This window comes from Littorina saxatilis, unplaced genomic scaffold (assembly GCF_037325665.1).
Source record: "Littorina saxatilis isolate snail1 unplaced genomic scaffold, US_GU_Lsax_2.0 scaffold_897, whole genome shotgun sequence".
Taxonomy (NCBI): domain Eukaryota; kingdom Metazoa; phylum Mollusca; class Gastropoda; order Littorinimorpha; family Littorinidae; genus Littorina; species Littorina saxatilis.
Genome location: NW_027126311.1, coordinates 1 through 23,397, shown reverse-complemented (window position 1 = coordinate 23,397; position 23,397 = coordinate 1). Strand labels below are relative to the sequence as shown.

General features: G+C 45.7%; 1 protein-coding gene across 1 annotated transcript in view; it reads right to left on the bottom strand.

The window, feature by feature from the left end:
- LOC138954768 (dynein axonemal heavy chain 7-like) overlaps positions 1–23,198 on the bottom strand; it is a gene marked incomplete at its 5' end in the record, with an annotated part of 54,880 nt that extends 31,682 nt beyond the window's left edge. The window contains 9 exons of the mRNA XM_070326538.1: positions 142–334; positions 9,988–10,202; positions 13,478–13,623; positions 14,249–14,467; positions 14,814–14,984; positions 17,339–17,569; positions 21,216–21,347; positions 21,828–22,085; positions 23,036–23,198. Of these exons, the coding sequence (XP_070182639.1) occupies positions 142–334; positions 9,988–10,202; positions 13,478–13,623; positions 14,249–14,467; positions 14,814–14,984; positions 17,339–17,569; positions 21,216–21,347; positions 21,828–22,085; positions 23,036–23,198 (1,728 nt within the window). The remainder of the gene's footprint in view (positions 1–141; positions 335–9,987; positions 10,203–13,477; positions 13,624–14,248; positions 14,468–14,813; positions 14,985–17,338; positions 17,570–21,215; positions 21,348–21,827; positions 22,086–23,035) is intronic.
- Positions 23,199–23,397: the final 199 nt, after the last annotated feature.

Sequence of the window (23,397 nt, the reverse complement as noted above, 5' to 3'; positions counted from 1 at the left end):
TTGCTCTTCAGTCAGGAAGGGGGGGGGGGGGGGGCTGGGGAAACACTGCGGCAGGACTAATAATTTCAAGGTTCTTTGTTTGTCTTGGCCTTTGCAGTTGATGGTTTCAACACTGGACAGCTGTACACCTCAAACTCTCACCTTTCCTTGGCCACGACGATACCCAGCAACTGGTCTTCCAAGCCCTCAGGTGTGATCATGAAGTTGAGGAGTGACACCTTGGTGGACAGCTCGGGCAGGTAGTGGGGGTTGCGCAGCTTGGTGGTGATGTAGAAGCGGAAGTCCTGCGAGTATTCTATCACGTTGTCACCAAGACGGATCATGTCTACGCCACCTGTGGAAACATCGTGACAGGTTAGCTTCTCTCTCAATCTGTGGTTAGCTTCTCTCTCAGTCTGTGTTCACTGGCCTTTGTCACACCTTTTTGTGATACAGTGGAACCCCCATTTTAAGACTCCCTTGGTTTCAGACTTCCTCCTTTTAAGACCTTGATTTTCTGTTCATAAAATTTACCTCAACTTTTAAGGCTCCCTCCTTTTTAAGACTGATTTTCAGATTGTTGGGATCTTACAAGAAGGGTTCCACTGTACCGACATTATCATTTTGATCATTCAAGTCATGTGCTGTTGTTGATATCTTGTAAAACGTGATGAAGAGAACACGAGAGGGACAAGAGACGTCAGGGCCCAGGGGAGTGATGTCCCGTCCAGCTGTAAGGCACACTAAGCAGGACAGGCCAGCTGTAAGGCACACTAAGCAGGACAGGCCAGCTGTAAGGCACACTAAGCAGGACAGGCCAGCTGTAAGGCGCACTAAGCAGGACAGGCCAGCTGTAAGGCACACTAAGCAGGACAGGCCAGCTGTAAGGCGCACTAAGCAGGACAGGCCAGGCGTCCCTCACACTGTCTTCAATATCATCATCTATCACTCTCAGCTCTTCCATTGACAGCATGCTGTTCTTCACTATCAATCATTACCATCAGCATTCTGTCTAGATAAGTCAAATTTCAAGGCCAAGAAAACAAGATGCTGGAATAAAGATGCACAGATCTGCTTTAACCAAGGTCACTGCTGAAAGAGAAAAAAAAGGGGTAACTTCAAGACAAGTAAACCTACAATAGGAGATATGAGAGTTACATTGCTAAAAAGTTCACACTTTTTGTTTATCCCATCTTTCTTGAAGAGTTCCAATGTGGAGAAACAATCATCAAGTTTGAGAGGCAATTAGACTGTGGAGAAATATACTGGCCACATTGGAAAGTTAACGGACTGTGGAGAAATACTGGCCACATTGGAAAGTTAAAGGACTGTGGAGAAATACTGGCCACATTGGAAAGTTTAAGGACTGTGGAGAAATACTGGCCACATTGGAAAGTTAACGGACTGTGGAGAAATATACTGGCCACATTGGAAAGTTAACGGACTGTGGAGAAATACTGGCCACATTGGAAAGTTAACGGACTGTGGAGAAATACTGGCCACATTGGAAAGTTAACGGACTGTGGAGAAATATACTGGCCACATTGGAAAGTTAACGGACTGTGGAGAAATACTGGCCACATTGGAAAGTTAACGGACTGTGGAGAAATATACTGGCCACATTGGAAAGTTAACGGACTGTGGAGAAATATACTGGCCACATTGGAAAGTTAACGGACTGTGGAGAAATATACTGGCCACATTGGAAAGTTAACGGACTGTGGAGAAATATACTGGCCACATTGGAAAGTTAACGGACTGTGGAGAAATACTGGCCACATTGGAAAGTTAACGGACTGTGGAGAAATATACTGGCCACATTGGAAAGTTAACGGACTGTGGAGAAATATACTGGCCACATTGGAAAGTTAACGGACTGTGGAGAAATATACTGGCCACATTGGAAAGTTAACGGACTGTGGAGAAATATACTGGCCACATTGGAAAGTTAACGGACTGTGGAGAAATATACTGGCCACATTGGAAAGTTAACGGACTGTGGAGAAATATACTGGCCACATTGGAAAGTTAACGGACTGTGGAGAAATACTGGCCACATTGGAAAGTTATCGGACTGTGGAGAAATATACTGGCCACATTGGAAAGTTAACGGACTGTGGAGAAATATACTGGCCACATTGGAAAGTTAACGGACTGTGGAGAAATATACTGGCCACATTGGAAAGTTAACGGACTGTGGAGAAATACTGGCCACATTGGAAAGTTAACGGACTGTGGAGAAAAATACTGGCCACATTGGAAAGTTAACGGACTGTGGAGAAATATACTGGCCACATTGGAAAGTTAACGGACTGTGGAGAAATACTGGCCACATTGGAAAGTTAACGGACTGTGGAGAAATATACTGGCCACATTGGAAAGTTAACGGACTGTGGATAAATACTGGCCACATTGGAAAGTTAACGGACTGTGGAGAAATATACTGGCCACATTGGAAAGTTAACGGACTGTGGAGAAATATACTGGCCACATTGGAAAGTTAACGGACTGTGGAGAAATACTGGCCACATTGGAAAGTTAACGGACTGTGGAGAAATATACTGGCCACATTGGAAAGTTAACGGACTGTGGAGAAATACTGGCCACATTGGAAAGTTAACGGACTGTGGAGAAATACTGGCCACATTGGAAAGTTAACGGACTGTGGAGAAATACTGGCCACATTGGAAAGTTAACTGACTGTGGAGAAATACTGGCCACATTGGAAAGTTAACGGACTGTGGAGAAATACTGGCCACATTGGAAAGTTAACGAACTGTGGAGAAATACTGGCTACATTGGAAAGTTAACGGACTGTGGAGAAATACTGGCCACATTGGAAAGTTAACGGACTGTGGAGAAATACTGGCCACATTGGAAAGTTAACGGACTGTGGAGAAATACTGGCCACATTGGAAAGTTAACGGACTGTGGAGAAATACTGGCCACATTGGAAAGTTAATGGACTGTGGAGAAATACTGGCCACATTGGAAAGTTAACGGACTGTGGAGAAATACTGGCCACATTGGAAAGTTAACGGACTGTGGAGAAATACTGGCCACATTGGAAAGTTAACTGACTGTGGAGAAATACTGGCCACATTGGAAAGTTAACGGACTGTGGAGAAATACTGGCCACATTGGAAAGTTAACGAACTGTGGAGAAATACTGGCTACATTGGAAAGTTAACGGACTGTGGAGAAATACTGGCCACATTGGAAAGTTAACGGACTGTGGAGAAATACTGGCCACATTGGAAAGTTAACGGACTGTGGAGAAATACTGGCCACATTGGAAAGTTAACGGACTGTGGAGAAATACTGGCCACATTGGAAAGTTAATGGACTGTGGAGAAATACTGGCCACATTGGAAAGTTAACGAACTGTGGAGAAATACTGGCCACATTGGAAAGTTAACGGACTGTGGAGAAATACTGGCCACATTGGAAAGTTAACGGACTGTGGAGAAATACTGGCCACATTGGAAAGTTAACGGACTGTGGAGAAATACTGGCCACATTGGAAAGTTAAAGGACTGTGGAGAAATACTGGCCACATTGGAAAGTTAACGGACTGTGGAGAAATACTGGCCACATTGGAAAGTTAACGGACTGTGGAGAAATACTGGCCACATTGGAAAGTTAACGGACTGTGGAGAAATACTGGCCACATTGGAAAGTTAACGGACTGTGGAGAAATACTGGCCACATTGGAAAGTTAACGAACTGTGGAGAAATACTGGCCACATTGGAAAGTTAACGGACTGTGGAGAAATACTGGCCACATTGGAAAGTTAACGGACTGTGGAGAAATACTGGCCACATTGGAAAGTTAACGGAATGTGGAGAAATACTGGCCACATTGGAAAGTTAACGGAATGTGGAGAAATACTGGCCGCATTGGAAAGTTAACGGAATGTGGAGAAATACACTTACTTGATTTTTCCTGTGGGTGCAGTGACATGAATAAAAACATCTGGCAGATACCCCCCCCCCCCCCCCCTCCCCAATACAAAATCATGTGACCATGTGAGGAAACAGTGAGTGTGCACGGCTTGTCTAGCGCACTATTCACGCTGTGTGCACACTGAGTGAACAATGAAGATTGATACAGAGCTTACAGTGTCAGCATACAGACAGAAAGGGAACAGTGGCAGTGAAAGCAGAAACACTATTTACAGATGCAGTCTTGCTGTTCCATTTGAATTGTTATGTCTCTCTCTATGGACAGGGAAATTGCTCAATCGGAAGCGCCATGCTGGCTTCAAAATAAGTTGTCACTTTGATTGGCGTGAGTTCGATCCCCACTTTCAATGAGAGATTTATTTCCGAGAGTCAACTTTGTCTCCTCCGTGTCCAAACACCCCCGTGTGCAAGCATGTGCACAAGACAGACAGACAGACAGACAGACAGACAGACAGACAGACAGACAGACAGACAGACAGACAGACAGACAGACAGACAGAGCCCAAGTTCACAGCCAGTCTCAGGGCTTGGAAACACGAATACACACATGCTGAAACACAATACACACATGCTGAAACACGAATACACACATGCTGAAACACAATACACACATGCTGAAAAAAGAAAAACAAATGGGTAGCGCCGTACTGTATGGCAGCTCGCCAGTCAGAAAGCAGCCCACATTTCCATGAAGGTATAACCTCACAGGACTAGATGAAATCTTATCTTTATCCTTATGCTTTAAGAGTTGTCCACAAAGTCAAAGATGTAAGTAACTCTTCAACCATGAAAGGAAACAAGAAAGGCACAACAGAAACCAAACACCATGCAGGGAAGCTGTACGTGAGACTGTGACAAAAACAGTGGAAGACTGGTATATTTAGTGAAAAGGTATTTTCCCAATGAATAAAACTCCCTGTTTAACCACACATACACAGAGTTCTGATTAACAGGGAAGAAACAAATTGCTTAAACTAACACTATCACTAGTTTTTATATTCTTTTTTTTTAAATGTCTTCGTCAGACACCTTTCAGTGGCTCCTGTTGTTAAATAACTCCTCACCTCGATCTCATAGTCCAACTGTTGGCATAATATTAGGTACGCAATTAGTTAAACTTAAAATGTCTCACTGGTCTGCAACTCATTTGACATATTTTGTTATCCTGAGACGTCTAAAAAGTCATATTTAGCCGCTGGACTCCCTTTGAATGTCAGTCAGCACCAATAGCCGTCAGCACCAATAGCAGTCAGCACCAATAGCTAATGGGACCAAAAGAGGTACAGACACTCGGAAGAAAACGAACACATGTGAACTATTTCAGAGAGGAAACTGCATGCATGATGGTGACAATAACTGAATTATAATTCTGTGACAATCTGCTCACACTCTCTCTACTCACCTTTAAAATTGAATCGCTCTACGACAGTCACAAATCAAAGTGATGTTAAAAGCATCCTACACGGTTATTCCCGCTACATCAGACTACCTGTAAAAGATAGTCTGGACAATGCACGGGAGATATCTGTTTGGTAAGGCCACACAAAAAAATAGGTGTGGTTACAGTAACATAGCCAAAAAAAATAGGGTAGGAAGGTAGGCAATCACTTTTTTTTTTTTTTCCTTTTTTTTCTAATGTGTACAAATTAAACCTACTTGACAGGGAAATAATTAGTGTGCGACTCGAGCGATTTCGCTTTCATTGCGTTTTTCTGCACTGGGTTTTTTTTTTTTTTTTTTTTTTGACAAATGTAATAAAAAGTTATAGGGTCGGCCCCTAAAAATAGTACCGTAACCACACCTATTTTTTTTTATGCCTAACAAAACAGTTGACACTGTATTTACTTTGCATAACACTTGTGCCAACTGTCATCAACTAATTGCTTTGTCTTTGTAGCTTGAGAAACACTAGGGAAGGGCCGAATGAGCTTCAAACCAATCATCGCTGTACAAAAGGTCAAGTTTGATGGGCAATAACGGCTATAAAATGAAAACAAAAACTAACTTTTTTTCTGATAACCAAAAAGCAAACAACTGAATCCAGTAGTAACTTGTAAATGTGAAGTTCTACTGAGATCCTATATTTCCCCTGATAAAAAAACTCCTGCACTAAAATCTTTCCTCTGCTTACATAAGCATGACAATACATTAACTATAAACAATTAACATGTAGCACCCACAAGTTAGTTACAACAGCAAAGATGGGGGTTGACGCCAAAACTTCATTTTGAACTTTTCTCATAACACAAAATCTAACAACTGAGCTGTCTCCAGCGTTACAACAAAACATCATTTTAAACTGTTCTCACAACACAAAATCTCACAACTGATGTCTCCAGCGTTACAACAATGAATGAGGATACCCAGGAATCAAAGTTCAACAGTTAAAGTTCACAAAACAAGACAATGATCGTTTTCTCTGGCCGTGCTTTTCTTACGACTCAGAAGAGAATCTGGCACACACAGACACGAGGATCTGGCACACACAGACACGAGGATCTGGCACACACAGACACGAGGATTTAACAAACATGAAGTAAAGCACGCTTACTTGATCCAGCTGCTTAGGGAAAGAAAAGAGTAAAACAATTAGCTTTTTGTACAAGGTATGAACGCCCCTGACAACACACTTTAACGACTTCAAACCGATACCGTAAGGTTTTTACAAAATATAGTAAGTTTGAAAATGGAAATGATTGTATGTGGCTTTCAGTTGTGTGAGCTGACTGTTTGTACGAACCAAGACCACAGTCTTGGCACTAAACAGCACTTAGTCTAAACGGCGTATGATTCTTTGGAAACTACTTGTGTTCTTTTTAGTTTCCACAAAAGAAAGACAAAGACGTGATCCTTAATCCTTCATGTACCACACAGCAGTCTTTGAATATCATACAGATCTGAAGAGAACACTCACCCACACATGAATCAAACACAAGGACCACAACAGAACCTAGCTTTCTTGACTAACCAGTTTCATCATCAAAACAAAAGTTCTCCATCATACTTAAGGGCAGCAGAGAGAGATATCTTAACCCAACATATTGTGTGCAACCTGTTGAGTGATAGTGTGTACACGACCACAACCCTACATGCAGCAAAGTGATAGTGTGTACACTACCACTACCCTACATGCAGCACAGTGATAGTGTGTACACTACCACAACCCTACATGCAGCACAGTGACAGTGTGTACACGACCACAACCCTACATGCAGCACAGTGACAGTGTGTACACGACCACAACCCTACATGCAGCACAGTGATAGTGTGTACACTACCACAACCCTACATGCAGCACAGTGACAGTGTGTACACGACCACAACCCTACATGCAGCACAGTGATAGTGTGTACACGACCACAACCCTACATGCAGCACAGTGACAGTGTGTACACGACCACAACCCTACATGCAGCACAGTGACAGTGTGTACACGACCACAACCCTACATGCAGCACAGTGATAGTGTGTACACTACCACAACCCTACATGCAGCACAGTGATAGTGTGTACACGACCACAACCCTACATGCAGCACAGTGATAGTGTGTACACTACCACAACCCTACATGCAGCACAGTGATAGTGTGTACACTACCACAACCCTACATGCAGCACAGTGATAGTGTGTACACTACCACAACCCTACATGCAGCAAAGTGATAGTGTGTACACTACCACAACCCTACATGCAGCAAAGTGATAGTGTGTACACGACCACAACCCTACATGCAGCACAGTGATAGTGTGTACACGACCACAACCCTACATGCAGCACAGTGATAGTGTGTACACTACCACAACCCTACATGCAGCACAGTGATAGTGTGTACACTACCACAACCCTACATGCAGCACAGTGATAGTGTGTACACGACCACAACCCTACATGCAGCACAGTGATAGTGTGTACACTACCACAACCCTACATGCAGCACAGTGATAGTGTGTACACTACCACAACCCTACATGCAGCACAGTGATAGTGTGTACACTACCACAACCCTACATGCAGCAAAGTGATAGTGTGTACACGACCACAACCCTACATGCAGCACAGTGATAGTGTGTACACTACCACAACCCTACATGCAGCAAATTGAAACCAACACTGGTGTGAAGTGAACTGGGGAGATGGGTGACCTGGCGACCCAAAGTCAAACATCTATATATATATATATACGACTTGTGTCTGTCTGTCTGTCTGTCTGTGCGCGGCCAAAGTTCTCGATGGATCTGCTTCAAATTTGGTGGGCTTATTCAGAGAGACCCCGGACACAACCTCATCGATGAGATATTTCAACACGTGCTCTCAGCGCGCAGCGCTGAACCGATTTTGGTTTTTCTGTTCATTTCACCATTCCCAGTAACTCTTCCTTATCTTCTCCAGTGTTTTGCGTTTATCTCCCTTCCTTCGTATGGCGTCAATCCATATTCCTGTTACTACGTTACTATTTTTAGAAGGTCACTGCACGTTACTATTTTTAGAAGGTCTCCAGTGTTTTGCGCGTTTATCTTCTTTCCTTCGTGCGCCGGCGAACAGGCGCAGCCTGGTATTCGGCTCTACTTCTTTCCGGAGAAGCCGGTCCCCGGCTAAGCGGGTAATCATCTAGTTGGTATATATACTGCTTGATTATAAAACTGTTGTGGCCTGCAAACTGTACACCCCTGTGTGAGGAGTGTGTGTGTGTGTATGGGGGGGGGGGGGGATGGGTCAAAAGGAAGCGAAATGGTTGCCTGAGAATTATAGAACAAATAAGAAATTAAAAAATCATGCTGTTCTTCATCAACAAACAAAATCGAAACGAAGCAGTAATATTCTGTGGACGAAAAAGAAACATGATGCCAACATGAGGAAACTGAAGAGCCTGCAAAAGAAAAGTGTCTTTCAGCTTGAGGTGACTGGTGAGGAAACTGAAAAGAAGACGTGTGAAAGTGAACAGCATGCTTGGTGTCACTGTGACACTGACAGTGAACAGCATGCTTGGTGTCACTGTGACACTGATAGTGCACAGCATGCTAGGTGTCTCTGTGACACTGACAGTGAACATCATGCTAGGTGTCACTGTGACACTGACAGTGAACAGCATGCTAGGTGTCACTGTGACACTGACAGTGAACATCATGCTAGCTGTCACTGTGACACTGACAGTGAACATCATGCTAGGTGTCACTGTGACACTGACAGTGAACAGCATGCTAGGTGTCACTGTGACACTGACAGTGAACATCATGCTAGCTGTCACTGTGACCAGACTCAAAACTTACTTCCCCTTGGCCCTGCAATGGAAACAAACAAGTACTTTGTTATTGTATGAACATACATCAGATGTCATTACATTGTTATTGTATGAACATACATCAGATGTCATTACATTGTTATTGTATGAACATACATCAGATGTCATTACATTGTTATTGTATGAACATACATCAGATGTCATTACATTGTTATTGTATGAACATACATCAGATGTCATTACATTGTTATTGTATGAACATACATCAGATGTCATTACATTGTTATTGTATGAACATACATCAGATGTCATTACATTGTTATTGTATGAACATACATCAGATGTCATTAAATTTCATTGCAGCGTTCAAACACGTTTTCTATGGGCCTGCATCCCTGTTCAAAATCACCATGGAATGCATCATGAATTGTGAAAGTTGTTTGAAGAAGTCACATTTTATATCAACTTGCACACAATGAATGACCTACAAGTGAATGATCTCTTTCCCAATCCCAGTGTTGTTACCAGGCCTCAGTCTTCAGTCATTAATGCATACTTTTCTGATCTGACACATTGTACTGACCCAAGTCAGTCGAATGTCCGATAGATTTGACAAGTGGGACATTTTTTGACAAAACAATTTTTTTGGGGGGGGGGAAGGTCAGAACATTTTGACCGATACGTATTTTGAATCCAGGTCCGACTGACCTATTATCTATCCTCTGTGTCTGGGAACAACACTATAACTCATCTGCACTCCATGTTGAGCAAACAGAGGAGAAGCGTAACTATGGCGACTGACTCTGTCTGAAGGTCTGTTTGAGGAGCAGCGGCTCCAGCGACGGGTCGAGCTCCTCGCCGACGTTCTCCAGCAGCAGGGGGTTGCCGAAGGTGATGCAGTTCTCCAGCGTGCGCATGTAGTCGGCGTCTGTCAGCTTGATGACCGACAGCGTGTTGTCCTTCTCCGAGTTCTTCACCCACCGGTTGGCCTGGCTCTGAGGGTCGATCATCAGCGGCCTGAAACAATACACAGCGTGTTATGGTTACAACTTGATTTTATTGTGAGCTCTGAGGGACGATCATTAGCGGCCTGAAACATTACACAGCGTGTTATGGTTACAACTTGATTCTACTGTCTGACCTGAGGGTCGATCATCAGCGGCCTGAAACATTACACAGCGTGTTATGGTTACAACTTGATTCTACTGTGTGATCTGAGGGTCGATCATCAGCGGCCTGAAACATTACACAGCGTGTTATGGTTACAACTTGATTCTACTGTGTGATCTGAGGGACGATCATCAGCGGCCTGAAACAACAAGGCGTGTTGTGTAATGGTTACAACTTGATTCTACTGTGTGACCTGAGGGACGATCATCAGCGGCCTGCAATCTAGCATCACATCAAAACCTAAACTTGATTTCTACTCTGCTCTCTGCTTTTGTTTGAAATTGTCATGTTACTCTCCTTTTTTTTTTAAACAAAATCAGATAATATAACCTGGAGTGTTTCTCTCTGTACGCTTGTCAGATTCAAGTCTGAAAAATGACAAAAATGACTCCTTTCTACAATAAATGTTGCTTCTGTAAAAGTTTGTCTCTTGGACCGGACTTGGAACAAGAGAGCATGACTATAGTCACAGCTGACAGTCTCACTCTTTCCACATTTGTGTGAGATCTTGTCTAGGCTTTCCCACAGCGAGCGTTATGACAATGTTTAGCACAGTGCAGTGTATGGCTTTCCCACAGCGAGCGTTATGACAATGTTTAGCACAGTGCAGTGTATGGCTTTCCCACAGCGAGCGTTATGACAATGTTTAGCACAGTGCAGTGTATGACTTTCCCACAGCGAGCGTTATGACAATGTTTTGCACAGTGCAGTGTGTGACTTTCCCACAGCGAGCGTTATGACAATGTTTAGCACAGTGCAGTGTATGGCTTTCCCACAGCGAGCGTTATGACAATGTTTAGCACAGTGCAGTGTGTGACTTTCCCACAGCGAGCGTTATGACAATGTTTAGCACAGTGCAGTGTGTGACTTTCCCACAGCGAGCGTTATGACAATGTTTAGCACAGTGCAGTGTATGGCTTTCCCACAGCGAGCGTTATGACAATGTTTAGCACAGTGCAGTGTATGGCTTTCCCACAGCGAGCGTTATGACAATGTTTAGCACAGTGCAGTGTATGACTTTCCCACAGCGAGCGTTATGACAATGTTTAGCACAGTGCAGTGTATGACTTTCCCACAGCGAGCGTTATGACAATGTTTAGCACAGTGCAGTGTGTGGCTTTCCCACAGCAAGCGTTATGACAATGTTTAGCACAGTGCAGTGTGTGACTTTCCCACAGCGAGCGTTATGACAATGTTTAGCACAGTGCAGTGTGTGACTTTCCCACAGCGAGCGTTATGACAATGTTTAGCACAGTGCAGTGTATGGCTTTCCCACAGCGAGCGTTATGACAATGTTTAGCACAGTGCAGTGTATGGCTTTCCCACAGCGAGCGTTATGACAATGTTTAGCACAGTTCAGTGTATGACTTTCCCACAGCGAGCGTTATGACAATGTTTAGCACAGTGCAGTGTATGACTTTCCCACAGCGAGCGTTATGACAATGTTTAGCACAGTGCAGTGTATGGCTTTCCCACAGCGAGCGTTATGACAATGTTTAGCTCAGTGCAGTGTATGGCTTTCCCACAGCGAGCGTTATGACAATGTTTAGCACAGTGCAGTGTATGACTTTCCCACAGCGAGCGTTATGACAATGTTTAGCACAGTGCAGTGTATGACTTTCCCACAGCGAGCGTTATGACAATGTTTAGCACAGTGCAGTGTATGGCTTTCCCACAGCGAGCGTTATGACAATGTTTAGCACAGTGCAGTGTATGGCTTTCCCACAGCGAGCGTTATGACAATGTTTAGCACAGTGCAGTGTATGGCTTTCCCACAGCGAGCGTTATGACAATGTTTAGCACAGTGCAGTGTTTGACTTTCCCACAGCGAGCGTTATGACAATGTTTAGCACAGTGCAGTTTATGACTTTCCCACAGCGAGCGTTATGACAATGTTTAGCACAGTGCAGTGTATGGCTTTCCCACAGCGAGCGTTATGACAATGTTTAGCACAGTGCAGTGTATGACTTTCCCACAGCGAGCGTTATGACAATGTTTAGCACAGTGCAGTGTATGACTTTCCCACAGCGAGCGTTATGACAATGTTTAGCACAGTGCAGTGTATGGCTTTCCCACAGCGAGCGTTATGACAATGTTTAGCACAGTGCAGTGTATGGCTTTCCCACAGCGAGCGTTATGACAATGTTTAGCACAGTGCAGTGTATGGCTTTCTCACAGCGAGCGTTATGACAATGTTTAGCACAGTGCAGTGTATGGCTTTCTCACAGCGAGCGTTATGACAATGTTTAGCACAGTGCAGTGTGTGGCTTTCCCACAGCGAGCGTTATGACAATGTTTAGCACAGTGCAGTGTGTGACTTTCCCACAGCGAGCGTTATGACAATGTTTTGCACAGTGCAGTGTGTGACTTTCCCACAGCGAGCGTTATGACAATGTTTAGCACAGTTCAGTGTATGACTTTCCCACAGCGAGCGTTATGACAATGTTTTGCACAGTGCAGTGTGTGACTTTCCCACAGCGAGCGTTATGACAATGTTTAGCACAGTGCAGTGTATGACTTTCCCACAGCGAGCGTTATGACAATGTTTAGCACAGTGCAGTGTATGGCTTTCTCACAGCGAGCGTTATGACAATGTTTAGCACAGTGCAGTGTATGGCTTTCCCACAGCGAGCGTTATGACAATGTTTAGCACAGTGCAGTGTATGACTTTCTCACAGCGAGCGTTATGACAATGTTTAGCACAGTGCAGTGTATGACTTTCCCACAGCGAGCGTTATGACAATGTTTAGCACAGTGCAGTGTATGACTTTCTCACAGCGAGCGTTATGACAATGTTTAGCACAGTGCAGTGTATGGCTTTCCCACAGCGAGCGTTATGACAATGTTTAGCACAGTGCAGTGTATGGCTTTCCCACAGCGAGCGTTATGACAATGTTTAGCACAGTGCAGTGTATGACTTTCCCACAGCGAGCGTTATGACAATGTTTAGCACAGTGCAGTGTATGACTTTCCCACAGCGAGCGTTATGACAATGTTTAGCACAGTGCAGTGTATGACTTTCCCACAGCGAGCGTTATGACAATGTTTAGCACAGTGCAGTGTGTGACTTTCCCACAGCGAGCGTTATGACAATGTTTAGCACAGTGCAGTGTATGACTGACCAGCGGCGAGAGTTGGCGACGATGACGCCGTTGTCGATACTGAAGCTGTCCTTGGGCAGGCCGGCGATGTTCCACGCCTGGATCTTGATTGGCTCGCCCAGCGTCTTGCTGAGAGAGAACTCGGTGCTGCACGGGATCTTCTTCTCCTAAAAACACACAGTGCAACAAGATTGGGTAAGTCACTCTTGCCATGCCATGCTAACTCTGTCATGCATGTAACTTCATGAAAATGCATAGTGCAGTAAACATGGGCTGTGACCCTGCTGCCTCAATATGCCAACTATGTGCTGCATGGAATCTTCTTTACCTGCTAATGCAAAGTAAAGTACAGGCAAGCTATGGGTAGACCCTCATTGTACTTCCTTGGCTAAGTGGGACACTCCAAGCTGCCTTCAATCTTAACCTGTAGGCACAATAAAGAGTCCAGTGCCAAGACAGCTCGTTCTCTGGCTGCCTGTTACCCCAATCACTGGCAGCAAGAAAATTGTAACCAGGCAGCCACGTAACAGGATATCCTTGGCTGTCTGGTTACCGTTCTCTGGCTGCCCGTTTCCCCAATCACTGGCAGCAAGAAAATTGTAACCAGGCAGCCACGTAACAGGATATCCTTGGCTGTTTGGTTACCGTTCTCTGGCTGCCCGTTACCCCAATCACTGGCAGCAAGAAAATTGTAACCGGGCAGCCACGTAACAGGATATCCTTGGCTGTCTGGTTACCGTTCTCTGGCTGCCAGGACACCCCGATCTCTCACTGCGACCTGCCGTCACCCACCTGGCAGAGCTTGACCCAGTCGGCAGTGGCCGCGTCCCTGAAGGCGAGAGTGAAGGGGCCGAGGTAAGCGATGACGCCTGCAGAGATCAGCACGTCGCCCATCAAGTTGTCGTAGACATTCTGAAGGTTTTCGGCCGCTTGGGTCCAGCGGCTCTTCTCCCCCCCCAGCCCCCCGATCAGCTTCTCCGCTCGCACCAGCTTCTTGCCGCACAGGTCCACCTGTGTACAGGGGAGATAACACACGCTGCAGACTTACACTGTTCAGCGTCCTCATCTTCAGAAGCAGGTTATTTTCTTTCTTTTTTTTTCTTCTTTTTTTTCTCACATTCTCTCTTTTGGTAAATTCATTCACTTATTCATTCCATTATCTATATATTATACACTGTTTTTTTCTTGTGTGTTAAAGAAGCACAAAGCTGTGTCAAAACAAACAAACACTTATTTTTCCAGCCTCAACCCCACCAACACGTGCATCATGTTACTTGTGCCCCCCCCCCCCCCACACCAGCATGAAGTCACCTGTAAACCCCCCCCCCAAAAAAAAAACCCAGGTGCATCCAGTTACCTGGGCCTCCAGCTTGGCCTTCTTGTCGGTCATCTCCTGGAAGGTGGACTTGAGGTCGGCCAGACGTTTCTCCACGGCCGCCAGCTCGGCCCGCTTCTCGTTCAGTTTGGCCATCGTGGCGTTCAGCTCCGACTCGGCCTCCCCTAGCTTGATCTTCTTGGGGGCCACCACCTGTTGACACACAGTAATAGCTTGATCTTGGCGGCCACCACCTGTTGACACACAGTAATAGCTTGATCTTGGGGGCCACCACCTGTTGACACACAGTAATAGCTTGATCTTGGCGGCCACCACCTGTTGACACACAGTAATAGCTTGATCTTGGGGGCCACCACCTGTTGACACACAGTAATAGCTTGATCTTGGCGGCCACCACCTGTTGACACACAGTAATAGCTTGATCTTGGGGGCCACCACCTGTTGACACACAGTAATAGCGTGATCTTGGGGGCCACCACCTGTTGACACACAGTAATAGCTTGATCTTGGGGGCCACCACCTGTTGACACACAGTAATAGCTTGATCTTGGGGGCCACCACCTGTTGACACACAGTAATAGCTTGATCTTGGGGGCCACCAGCTGTTGACACACAGTAATAGCTTGAAGCATGCAGTGTTCAATAGCTACAGCAGAGAGCATGTTTGTGCGCATTTTATTGTAAAAATTAAAAGGAATTCTCACTAGCCTAGATTGATATATAAATATCATTTGTATTTTGACTAAAATATGACATTATTCATTGTTCTCAGTCATTGTTGTCAGTCACTGTTCACATCTACTGCGGTCTCGGAAAACAATGTCTGTCTCGATAAGGGTAAAATGTCATATTTTGTTCAATGATACAAACGACGTATATTGTACAGCCTTATACACCACACAGTTTGACACCTACCTTGGTCACACGGTCCACACCACACAGTTTGACACCTACCTTGATCACACGGTCCACACCACACAGTTTGACATCTACCTTGGTCACACGGTCCACACCACACAGTTTGACACCTACCTTGGTCACACGGTCCACAGCACACAGATTGACATCTACCTTGGCCACACGGTCCACAGCACACAGTTTGACACCTACCTTGGCCACACGGTCCACACCACACAGTTTGACACCTACCTTGGTCACATGGTCCACACTACACAGTTTGACACCTACCTTGGTCACACGGTCCACACCACACAGTTTGACACCTACCTTGGTCACACGGTCCACACTACACAGTTTGACACCTACCTTGGTCACACGGTCCACACCACACAATTTGACACCTACCTTGGCCACACGGTCCACACCACACAGTGTGACACCTACCTTGGTCACACGGTCCACACCACACAGTGTGACACCTACCTTGGCCACACGGTCCACACCACACAGTTTGACATCTACCTTGGCCACACGGTCCACAGCACACAGATTGACATCTACCTTGGCCACACGGTCCACAGCACACAGTTTGACATCTACCTTGGCCACACGGTCCACACCACACAGTGTGACACCTACCTTGGCCACACGGTCCACACCACACAGTTTGACACCTACCTTGGTCACACGGTCCACACCACACAGTTTGACACCTACCTTGGCCACACGGTCCACACCACACAGTGTGACACCTACCTTGGCCACACGGTCCACACCACACAATGACACCTACCTTGGCCACACGGTCCACACCACACAGTGTGACACCTACCTTGGCCACACGGTCCACACCACACAATGACACCTACCTTGGCCACACGGTCCACACCACACAATGACACCTACCTTGGCCACACGGTCCACACCACACAATGACACCTACCTTGGCCACACGGTCCACACCACACAATGACACCTACCTTGGCCACACGGTCCACACCACACAATGACACCTACCTTGGCCACACGGTCCACACCACACAATGACACCTACCTTGGCCACACGGTCCACACCACACAATGACACCTACCTTGGCCACACGGTCCACACCACACAATGACACCTACCTTGGCCACACGGTCCACACCACACAATGACACCTACCTTGGCCACACGGTCCACACCACACAATGACACCTACCTTGGCCACACGGTCCACACCACACAGTGTGACACCTACCTTGGCCACACGGTCCACACCACACAATGACACCTACCTTGGCCACACGGTCCACACCACACAATGACACCTACCTTGGCCACACGGTCCACACCACACAATGACACCTACCTTGGCCACACGGTCCACACCACACAATGACACCTACCTTGGCCACACGGTCCACACCACACAATGACACCTACCTTGGCCACACGGTCCACACCACACAATGACACCTACCTTGGCCACACGGTCCACACCACACAATGACACCTACCTTGGCCACACGGTCCACACCACACAATGACACCTACCTTGGCCACACGGTCCACACCACACAGTTTGACATCTGCCTTGGCCACACCACACAGTTTGACACCTACCTTGACCACACGGTCCACACCAAACAGTTTTGACACCTACCTTGGCCACACGGTCGTAGATTTCCATGGCCAGGATCCACTTGCACAGACCCTCAGCGGCGGAGGAAGCGTTGGCGACCTTGGCAGGGTCGAACTCGGGGTTGGTGATGAACTCCTTGCGGATCTTGGCCATGACGTGCACGGGGATGTTGTCGCGATCATACTCCTTCAGCATGCCCAGGAAGTTCATGTCGCCTAGCAACCGTTTGGACGGCCCCCAGTAGTCCATCATCTGACCGATACAAAATCCCACAGTCACACTTCAAACAACTCTCGCCGTGTTTCTGAGACAGGTAGGTCATGCATTACACTGCGGCCATACACATCCACAGGCAACATCTTGATGTCACACAAAATCAACACAACCCTCCCCTCCCCTTCCCTCTATCTGGTCTACCCCCTGAGTTACCCGTGACCCTAGAATCACAAGTCTGATGGTCTATCCCCTGAGTTACCCGTGACCCTAGGATCACAAGTCTGATGGTCTACCCCCTAAGTTACCCGTGACCCTAGGATCACAAGTCTGATGGTCTACCCCCTGAGTTACCCGTGACCCTAGGATCACAAGTCTGATGGTCTACCCCCTGAGTTATCCGTGACCCTAGAATCACAAGTCTGATGGTCTACCCCCTAAGTTACCCGTGACCCTAGGATCACATGTCTGATGGTCTACCCCCTGAGTTACCTGTGACCCTAGGATCACAAGTCTGATGGTCTACCCCCTAAGTTACCCGTGACCCCAGGAACACAAGTCTGATGGTCTACCCCCCTAAGTTACCCGTGACCCTAGGATCACATGTCTGATGGTCTACCCCCTGAGTTACCCGTGACCCTAGAATCACAAGTCTGTTGGTCTACCCACTGAGTTACCCGTGACCCTGGGATCACATGTCTGATGGACTACCAACTGAGTTACCCGTGACCCTAGGATCACAAGTCTGATGGTCTACCCCCTGAGTTACCCGTGACCATAGGATCACAAGTCTGATGGTCTACCCACTGAGTTACCCGTGACCCTAGAATCACAAGTCTGATGGTCTACCCCCTAAGTTACCCATGACCCTAGGATCACATGTCTGATGGTCTACCAACTGAGTTACCCGTGACCCTAGCATCACAAGTCTGATGGTCTACCCACTGAGTTACCCGTGACCCTAGCATCACAAGTCTGATGCTCTACCACCTGAGTTACCCGTGACCCTAGGATCACAAGTCTGATGGTCTACCAACTGAGTTACCCGTGACCCTAGAATCACAAGTCTGATGGTCTACCCCCTGAGTTACCCGTGACCCTAGAATCACAAGTCTGATGGTCTACCCCCTAAGTTACCCGTGACCCTAGGATCACAAGTCTGATGCCCTACCACTTGAGTTACCCGTGACCCTAGGATCACAAGTCTGATGGTCTACCCCCTGAGTTACCATTGACCCTAGGATCACAAGTCTGATTGTCTACCCCCTGAGTTACCCGTGACCCTAGAATCACAAGTCTGATGGTCTACCCCCTGAGTTACCCGTGACCCTAGGATCACAAGTCTGATGGTCTACCCCCTGAGTTACCCGTGACCCTAGCATCACAAGTCTGATGGTCTACCCCCTGAGTTACCCGTGACCCTAGAATAACAAGTCTGATGGTCTACCACATGAGTTACCCGTGACCCTAGAATCACAAGTCTGATGCTCTACCACCTGAGTTACCCGTGACCCTAGAATAACAAGTCTGATGGTCTACCACCTGAGTTACCCGTGACCTTAGAATCACAAGTCTGATGGTCTACCCCCTGAAATACCCGTGACCCTAGAATCACAAGTCTGATGCTGTACCACCTGAGTTACCCGTGACCCTAGCATCACAAGTCTGATGCTCTACCCCCTGAGTTACCCGTGACCCTAGAATCACAAGTCTGATGCTCTAAAACTTGAGTTACCCGTGACCTTAGAATAACAAGTCTGATGCTCTACGGAAGCCATGTGGATAGGGTCCAAAAAGTTGTGTACAGATCAGTATTTTGGTCTTAAATGGAAATGTAAAGTAAAAATTGTTGGAATTATTTTTTCAAACAATATACCCGCATCGTCTTTAGAGGAAAACTGGTCAAAGAAAATTCAACGAATACAACAAATAATCGCCAATTGGTCAAAGAGAAATTTAAGTATACAAGGTAAAATTTGTATTGTTAAAACCTTTCTTATATCTCAATTCGTTTATATTTTCCAGTCTCTGGCAGTACCTCATCATGTTCTACATCGTATTAATTCCATTTTGTTTAGGTTTATTTGGAAGAAAAAGTATTCAAATACGCGCGCATTTGAAAAAGTAAGACGAACAGTTATGTGTAAAGAAAAAGATTATGGTGGTTTGAATATGATAAACGTAGTAGATATGCACAACTCATTTATGATTTCCTGGCTTGTTAATTTGCAAAACTCCACACAAAAGTATTGGTCTGTTATTCCAAGATATTGTCTGTCATGTCTGGGCATTGGTTTATCGTGCTTTGACTCAAATGCATCTTCGAAAACGATGAATGGCCTCAATATTTGCAGATCATTGTTTTGGAAACAAGTGTTATTGACTTGGCTTGACAATAAAAGTGTTTTCTGTGAAAAGTATGATTTTACACCAGTAATATTAAAGGACCAATGCATTTGGAACAATATGAATATTCAATTTAAACATAAATGCCTATTTTTTAAAGATTTTATAAAACATAATATCTCATTTGTAAAGGATGTTATGAATGAAAATGGTATTATTATTTCTTTTGAAGATTTATGTCAAAAAGTGGGTTATAAACCATCCAGACAGTTTGAATACAATGCATTATGCACAGCACTTAAATCCAGACGTACAGACACATTACCATATCAATATTTTACATTGCAGGATTTCATTGTTAACGGTGGTAATATAACAGCAAAGTTTATTAGAAAATGTTTAGTTGATCTTGATGTCCAGATTCCGAGTGCCTGTGATTTTTGGAAACGAAAACATAATGTAGATTTGGATAAGAGAAACTGGTTACTGGCCGTTAACAGCACAAAAGAAGAAAGATTACGTCTGCTGCACTGGAAACTATTACATAGAATATATCCAACCAATATTTTATTAAACAAAATGGGATTACGAACATCGAATAAGTGTGAAGTTTGTAATGAATTAGACACCCTTGAACATTTCTTTTTTAGTTGCCAAGAGGTGATGAAGGGTTGGAAAATATGTAAAGATTTTGTGTATAAGAAAATACATGTTGCCATCATTTTGAATGAAGAAAATGTATTTTTGGGTTATTTTAGGGAAAGTTTGAAAAGTGATTATATTTACTTTGTGAATTATTGTATTTTAATTACCAAAATGACCATTGGAAAATTTAGATATGGGAAAAAGTTAGATTTGGGTGTATTATTGGAAACTGAGCTGAACATTAGGAATAAATTTATGTTATGATTACTTTTATGTATTTATTTATTTAAACATATTAGTTTACTGATAAGGTTTATTGATATAAAAATGTACACATTTGACAGAGAAAAGAAAAGACCTATGAAGAAGGTTTGCTCCAAGCCACACACACACAAAAAAAACAAAACAAAAAAACAAAAAAATGATAAGGCAAAAAATAATTGTAGTAGCAAACCTGCATGCAACTGAGGTTTAAAAAAAAGAAAAAAAAAAAAAAAAAAAAAAAAAAAAAAGTCTGATGGTCTATCCCCTGAGTTACCCGTGACCCTAGAATCACAAGTCTGATGCTCTACCACTTGAGTTACTCGTGACCCTAGAATCACAAGTCTGATGCTCTACCAGCTGAGTGACCCGGCTCCCTAGAATCACAAGTGTGATGCTCTACCAGCTGAGTTACCCGTGACCCTACACTAACCTTCTCTCCGGGCTTGTCGGGGTTGTTGATCTTCTCTGCCTTGATGTCCTTCATGACACACACGGCCGCCATCACCAGCTTGACGCCGCCCGGCGGGCTTTTCATGGACTTGACGATGGTGATGTCTGAAGGCTGGGAGGGAGAGACAGCACAGACACGGTGTCAGTCAACAGTGCAGGCTGGGGTCACTCTCACACTCCATTCTCACACTCCTTTCTCACACTCCATTCTCACACTCACACAGACAGACAGACAGACAGACACACAAAGACAGACAGACAGACACACACACTCACACAGAAACAAACACACACAGACAGACAGACACTCACACAGACACAAACACACACAGGCAGGCAGACACTCACACAGACAGACACTCACACAGACACACAGGCAGACACACTCACACAGACACAAACACACACAGACAGACAGACAGACACACACTCACACAGACACAAACACACACAGACAGACACACACTCACACAGACACAAACACACACAGGCAGACAGACAGATAGACACATACACAGAGACACAGACAGACAGACAGACAGACAGACAGACAGACAGACAGACAGACAGACAGACGGAGACACACACACACCTTGAGAGTGTTGAGGGCGGCGAGGGCGGCCTCCAGGGCGGGCAAAGCCTCGGCCAGCTCTCCCTCACACTCGTCCTTGAGCGCCTGGGCCTCCCCCGCCTGCACGTTGGCCACCGCCTCGTCGGCCTTGACCCGCTTAGACGTGGCCTCCACCTCCACCGACTCAACCTCGATGACGCCCATCATGCGCGTGTTCTCCTCCGCCGCCACCACCAGCTTGGGCTGCAGGTCGTGCAGCTCTTGTTGCATGTCAGCCACCTGTAGGGGAAAACACCAAATGTCCTTCACTTCTGTCCACACCTGTACAATCACGTCGGTCACCTGTAGGGGACAGGGCACACCACTGGGTTGTAACAAGGTGACACCTGTACAATCACGTTGGTCACCTGTAGGGGACAGGGCACACCACTGGGTTGTAACAAGGTGACACCTGTACAATCACGTCGGTCACCTGTAGGGGACAGGGCACACCACTGGGTTGTAACAAGGTGACACATGATGTTGACATGAAATGGAACAACACACCCCACCAGGTTGTTACAGCTCAACACCTGACATCCTTCACCCATGTCTACACCTGTACAGGTATACCTGTCAGCCACCTGCATGGCACACAACACACCACTGGGTTGTAACAAGAAAACACCGTACTTCCTCACACCATCACATTTCTTGTTTCCGTAGCCTGTCTTGGTTCTTCCATCAAATTCAACCTCCCTTTGTCCCCTGTCATCACCCTGACATATAACTTGTATCTGTGGCCTATCCTAGCTCTTCAATCAATTCAACCTCCCTCTGTCCCCTGTCATCACCCTGACATATAACTTGTATCTGTGGCCTATCTTAGCTCTTCAATCAATTCAACCTCCCTCTGTCCCCTGTCATCACCCTGACATATAACTTGTATCTGTGGCCTATCTTAGCTCTTCAATCAATTCAACCTCCCTCTGTCCCCTGTCACCACCCTGACATATAACTTGTATCTGTGGCCTATCCTAGCTCTTCAATCAATTCAACCTCCCTCTGTCCCCTGTCATCACCCTGACATATAACTTGTATCTGTGGCCTATCTTAGCTCTTCAATCAATTCAACCTCCCTCTGTCCCCTGTCATCACCCTGACATATAACTTGTATCTGTGGCCTATCTTAGCTCTTCAATCAATTCAACCTCCCTCGGTCCCCTGTCACCAAGTCAAGCTCCACCAACCTGCGATGCAGCGAAGGCCAGCTTGTCCAGGCCGACCACGTAGCGTCGCTTGGCCTGCATGGTCTCGTCCTGCTTCTTCTGCAGCAGGTTCTTGAAGGAGTTGATCAGCTCCAGGTAGGATGTGGGCGTCACGTAGTTATGGCGACCCAGCTCGTTGAAATACCTGCAGGTACAGCAAACCTCATTCAGCACAAACGCTATAGTACAGTGAAACCATTCCGTGCCTTACAGATTGACAAACGCTATAGTACAGTGAACCCCTCCCCTGCCTTACAGATTGCCAAACGCTATAGTACAGTGAACCCCTCCCCTGCCTTACAGATTGCCAAACGCTATAGTACAGTGAACCCCTCCCCTGCCTT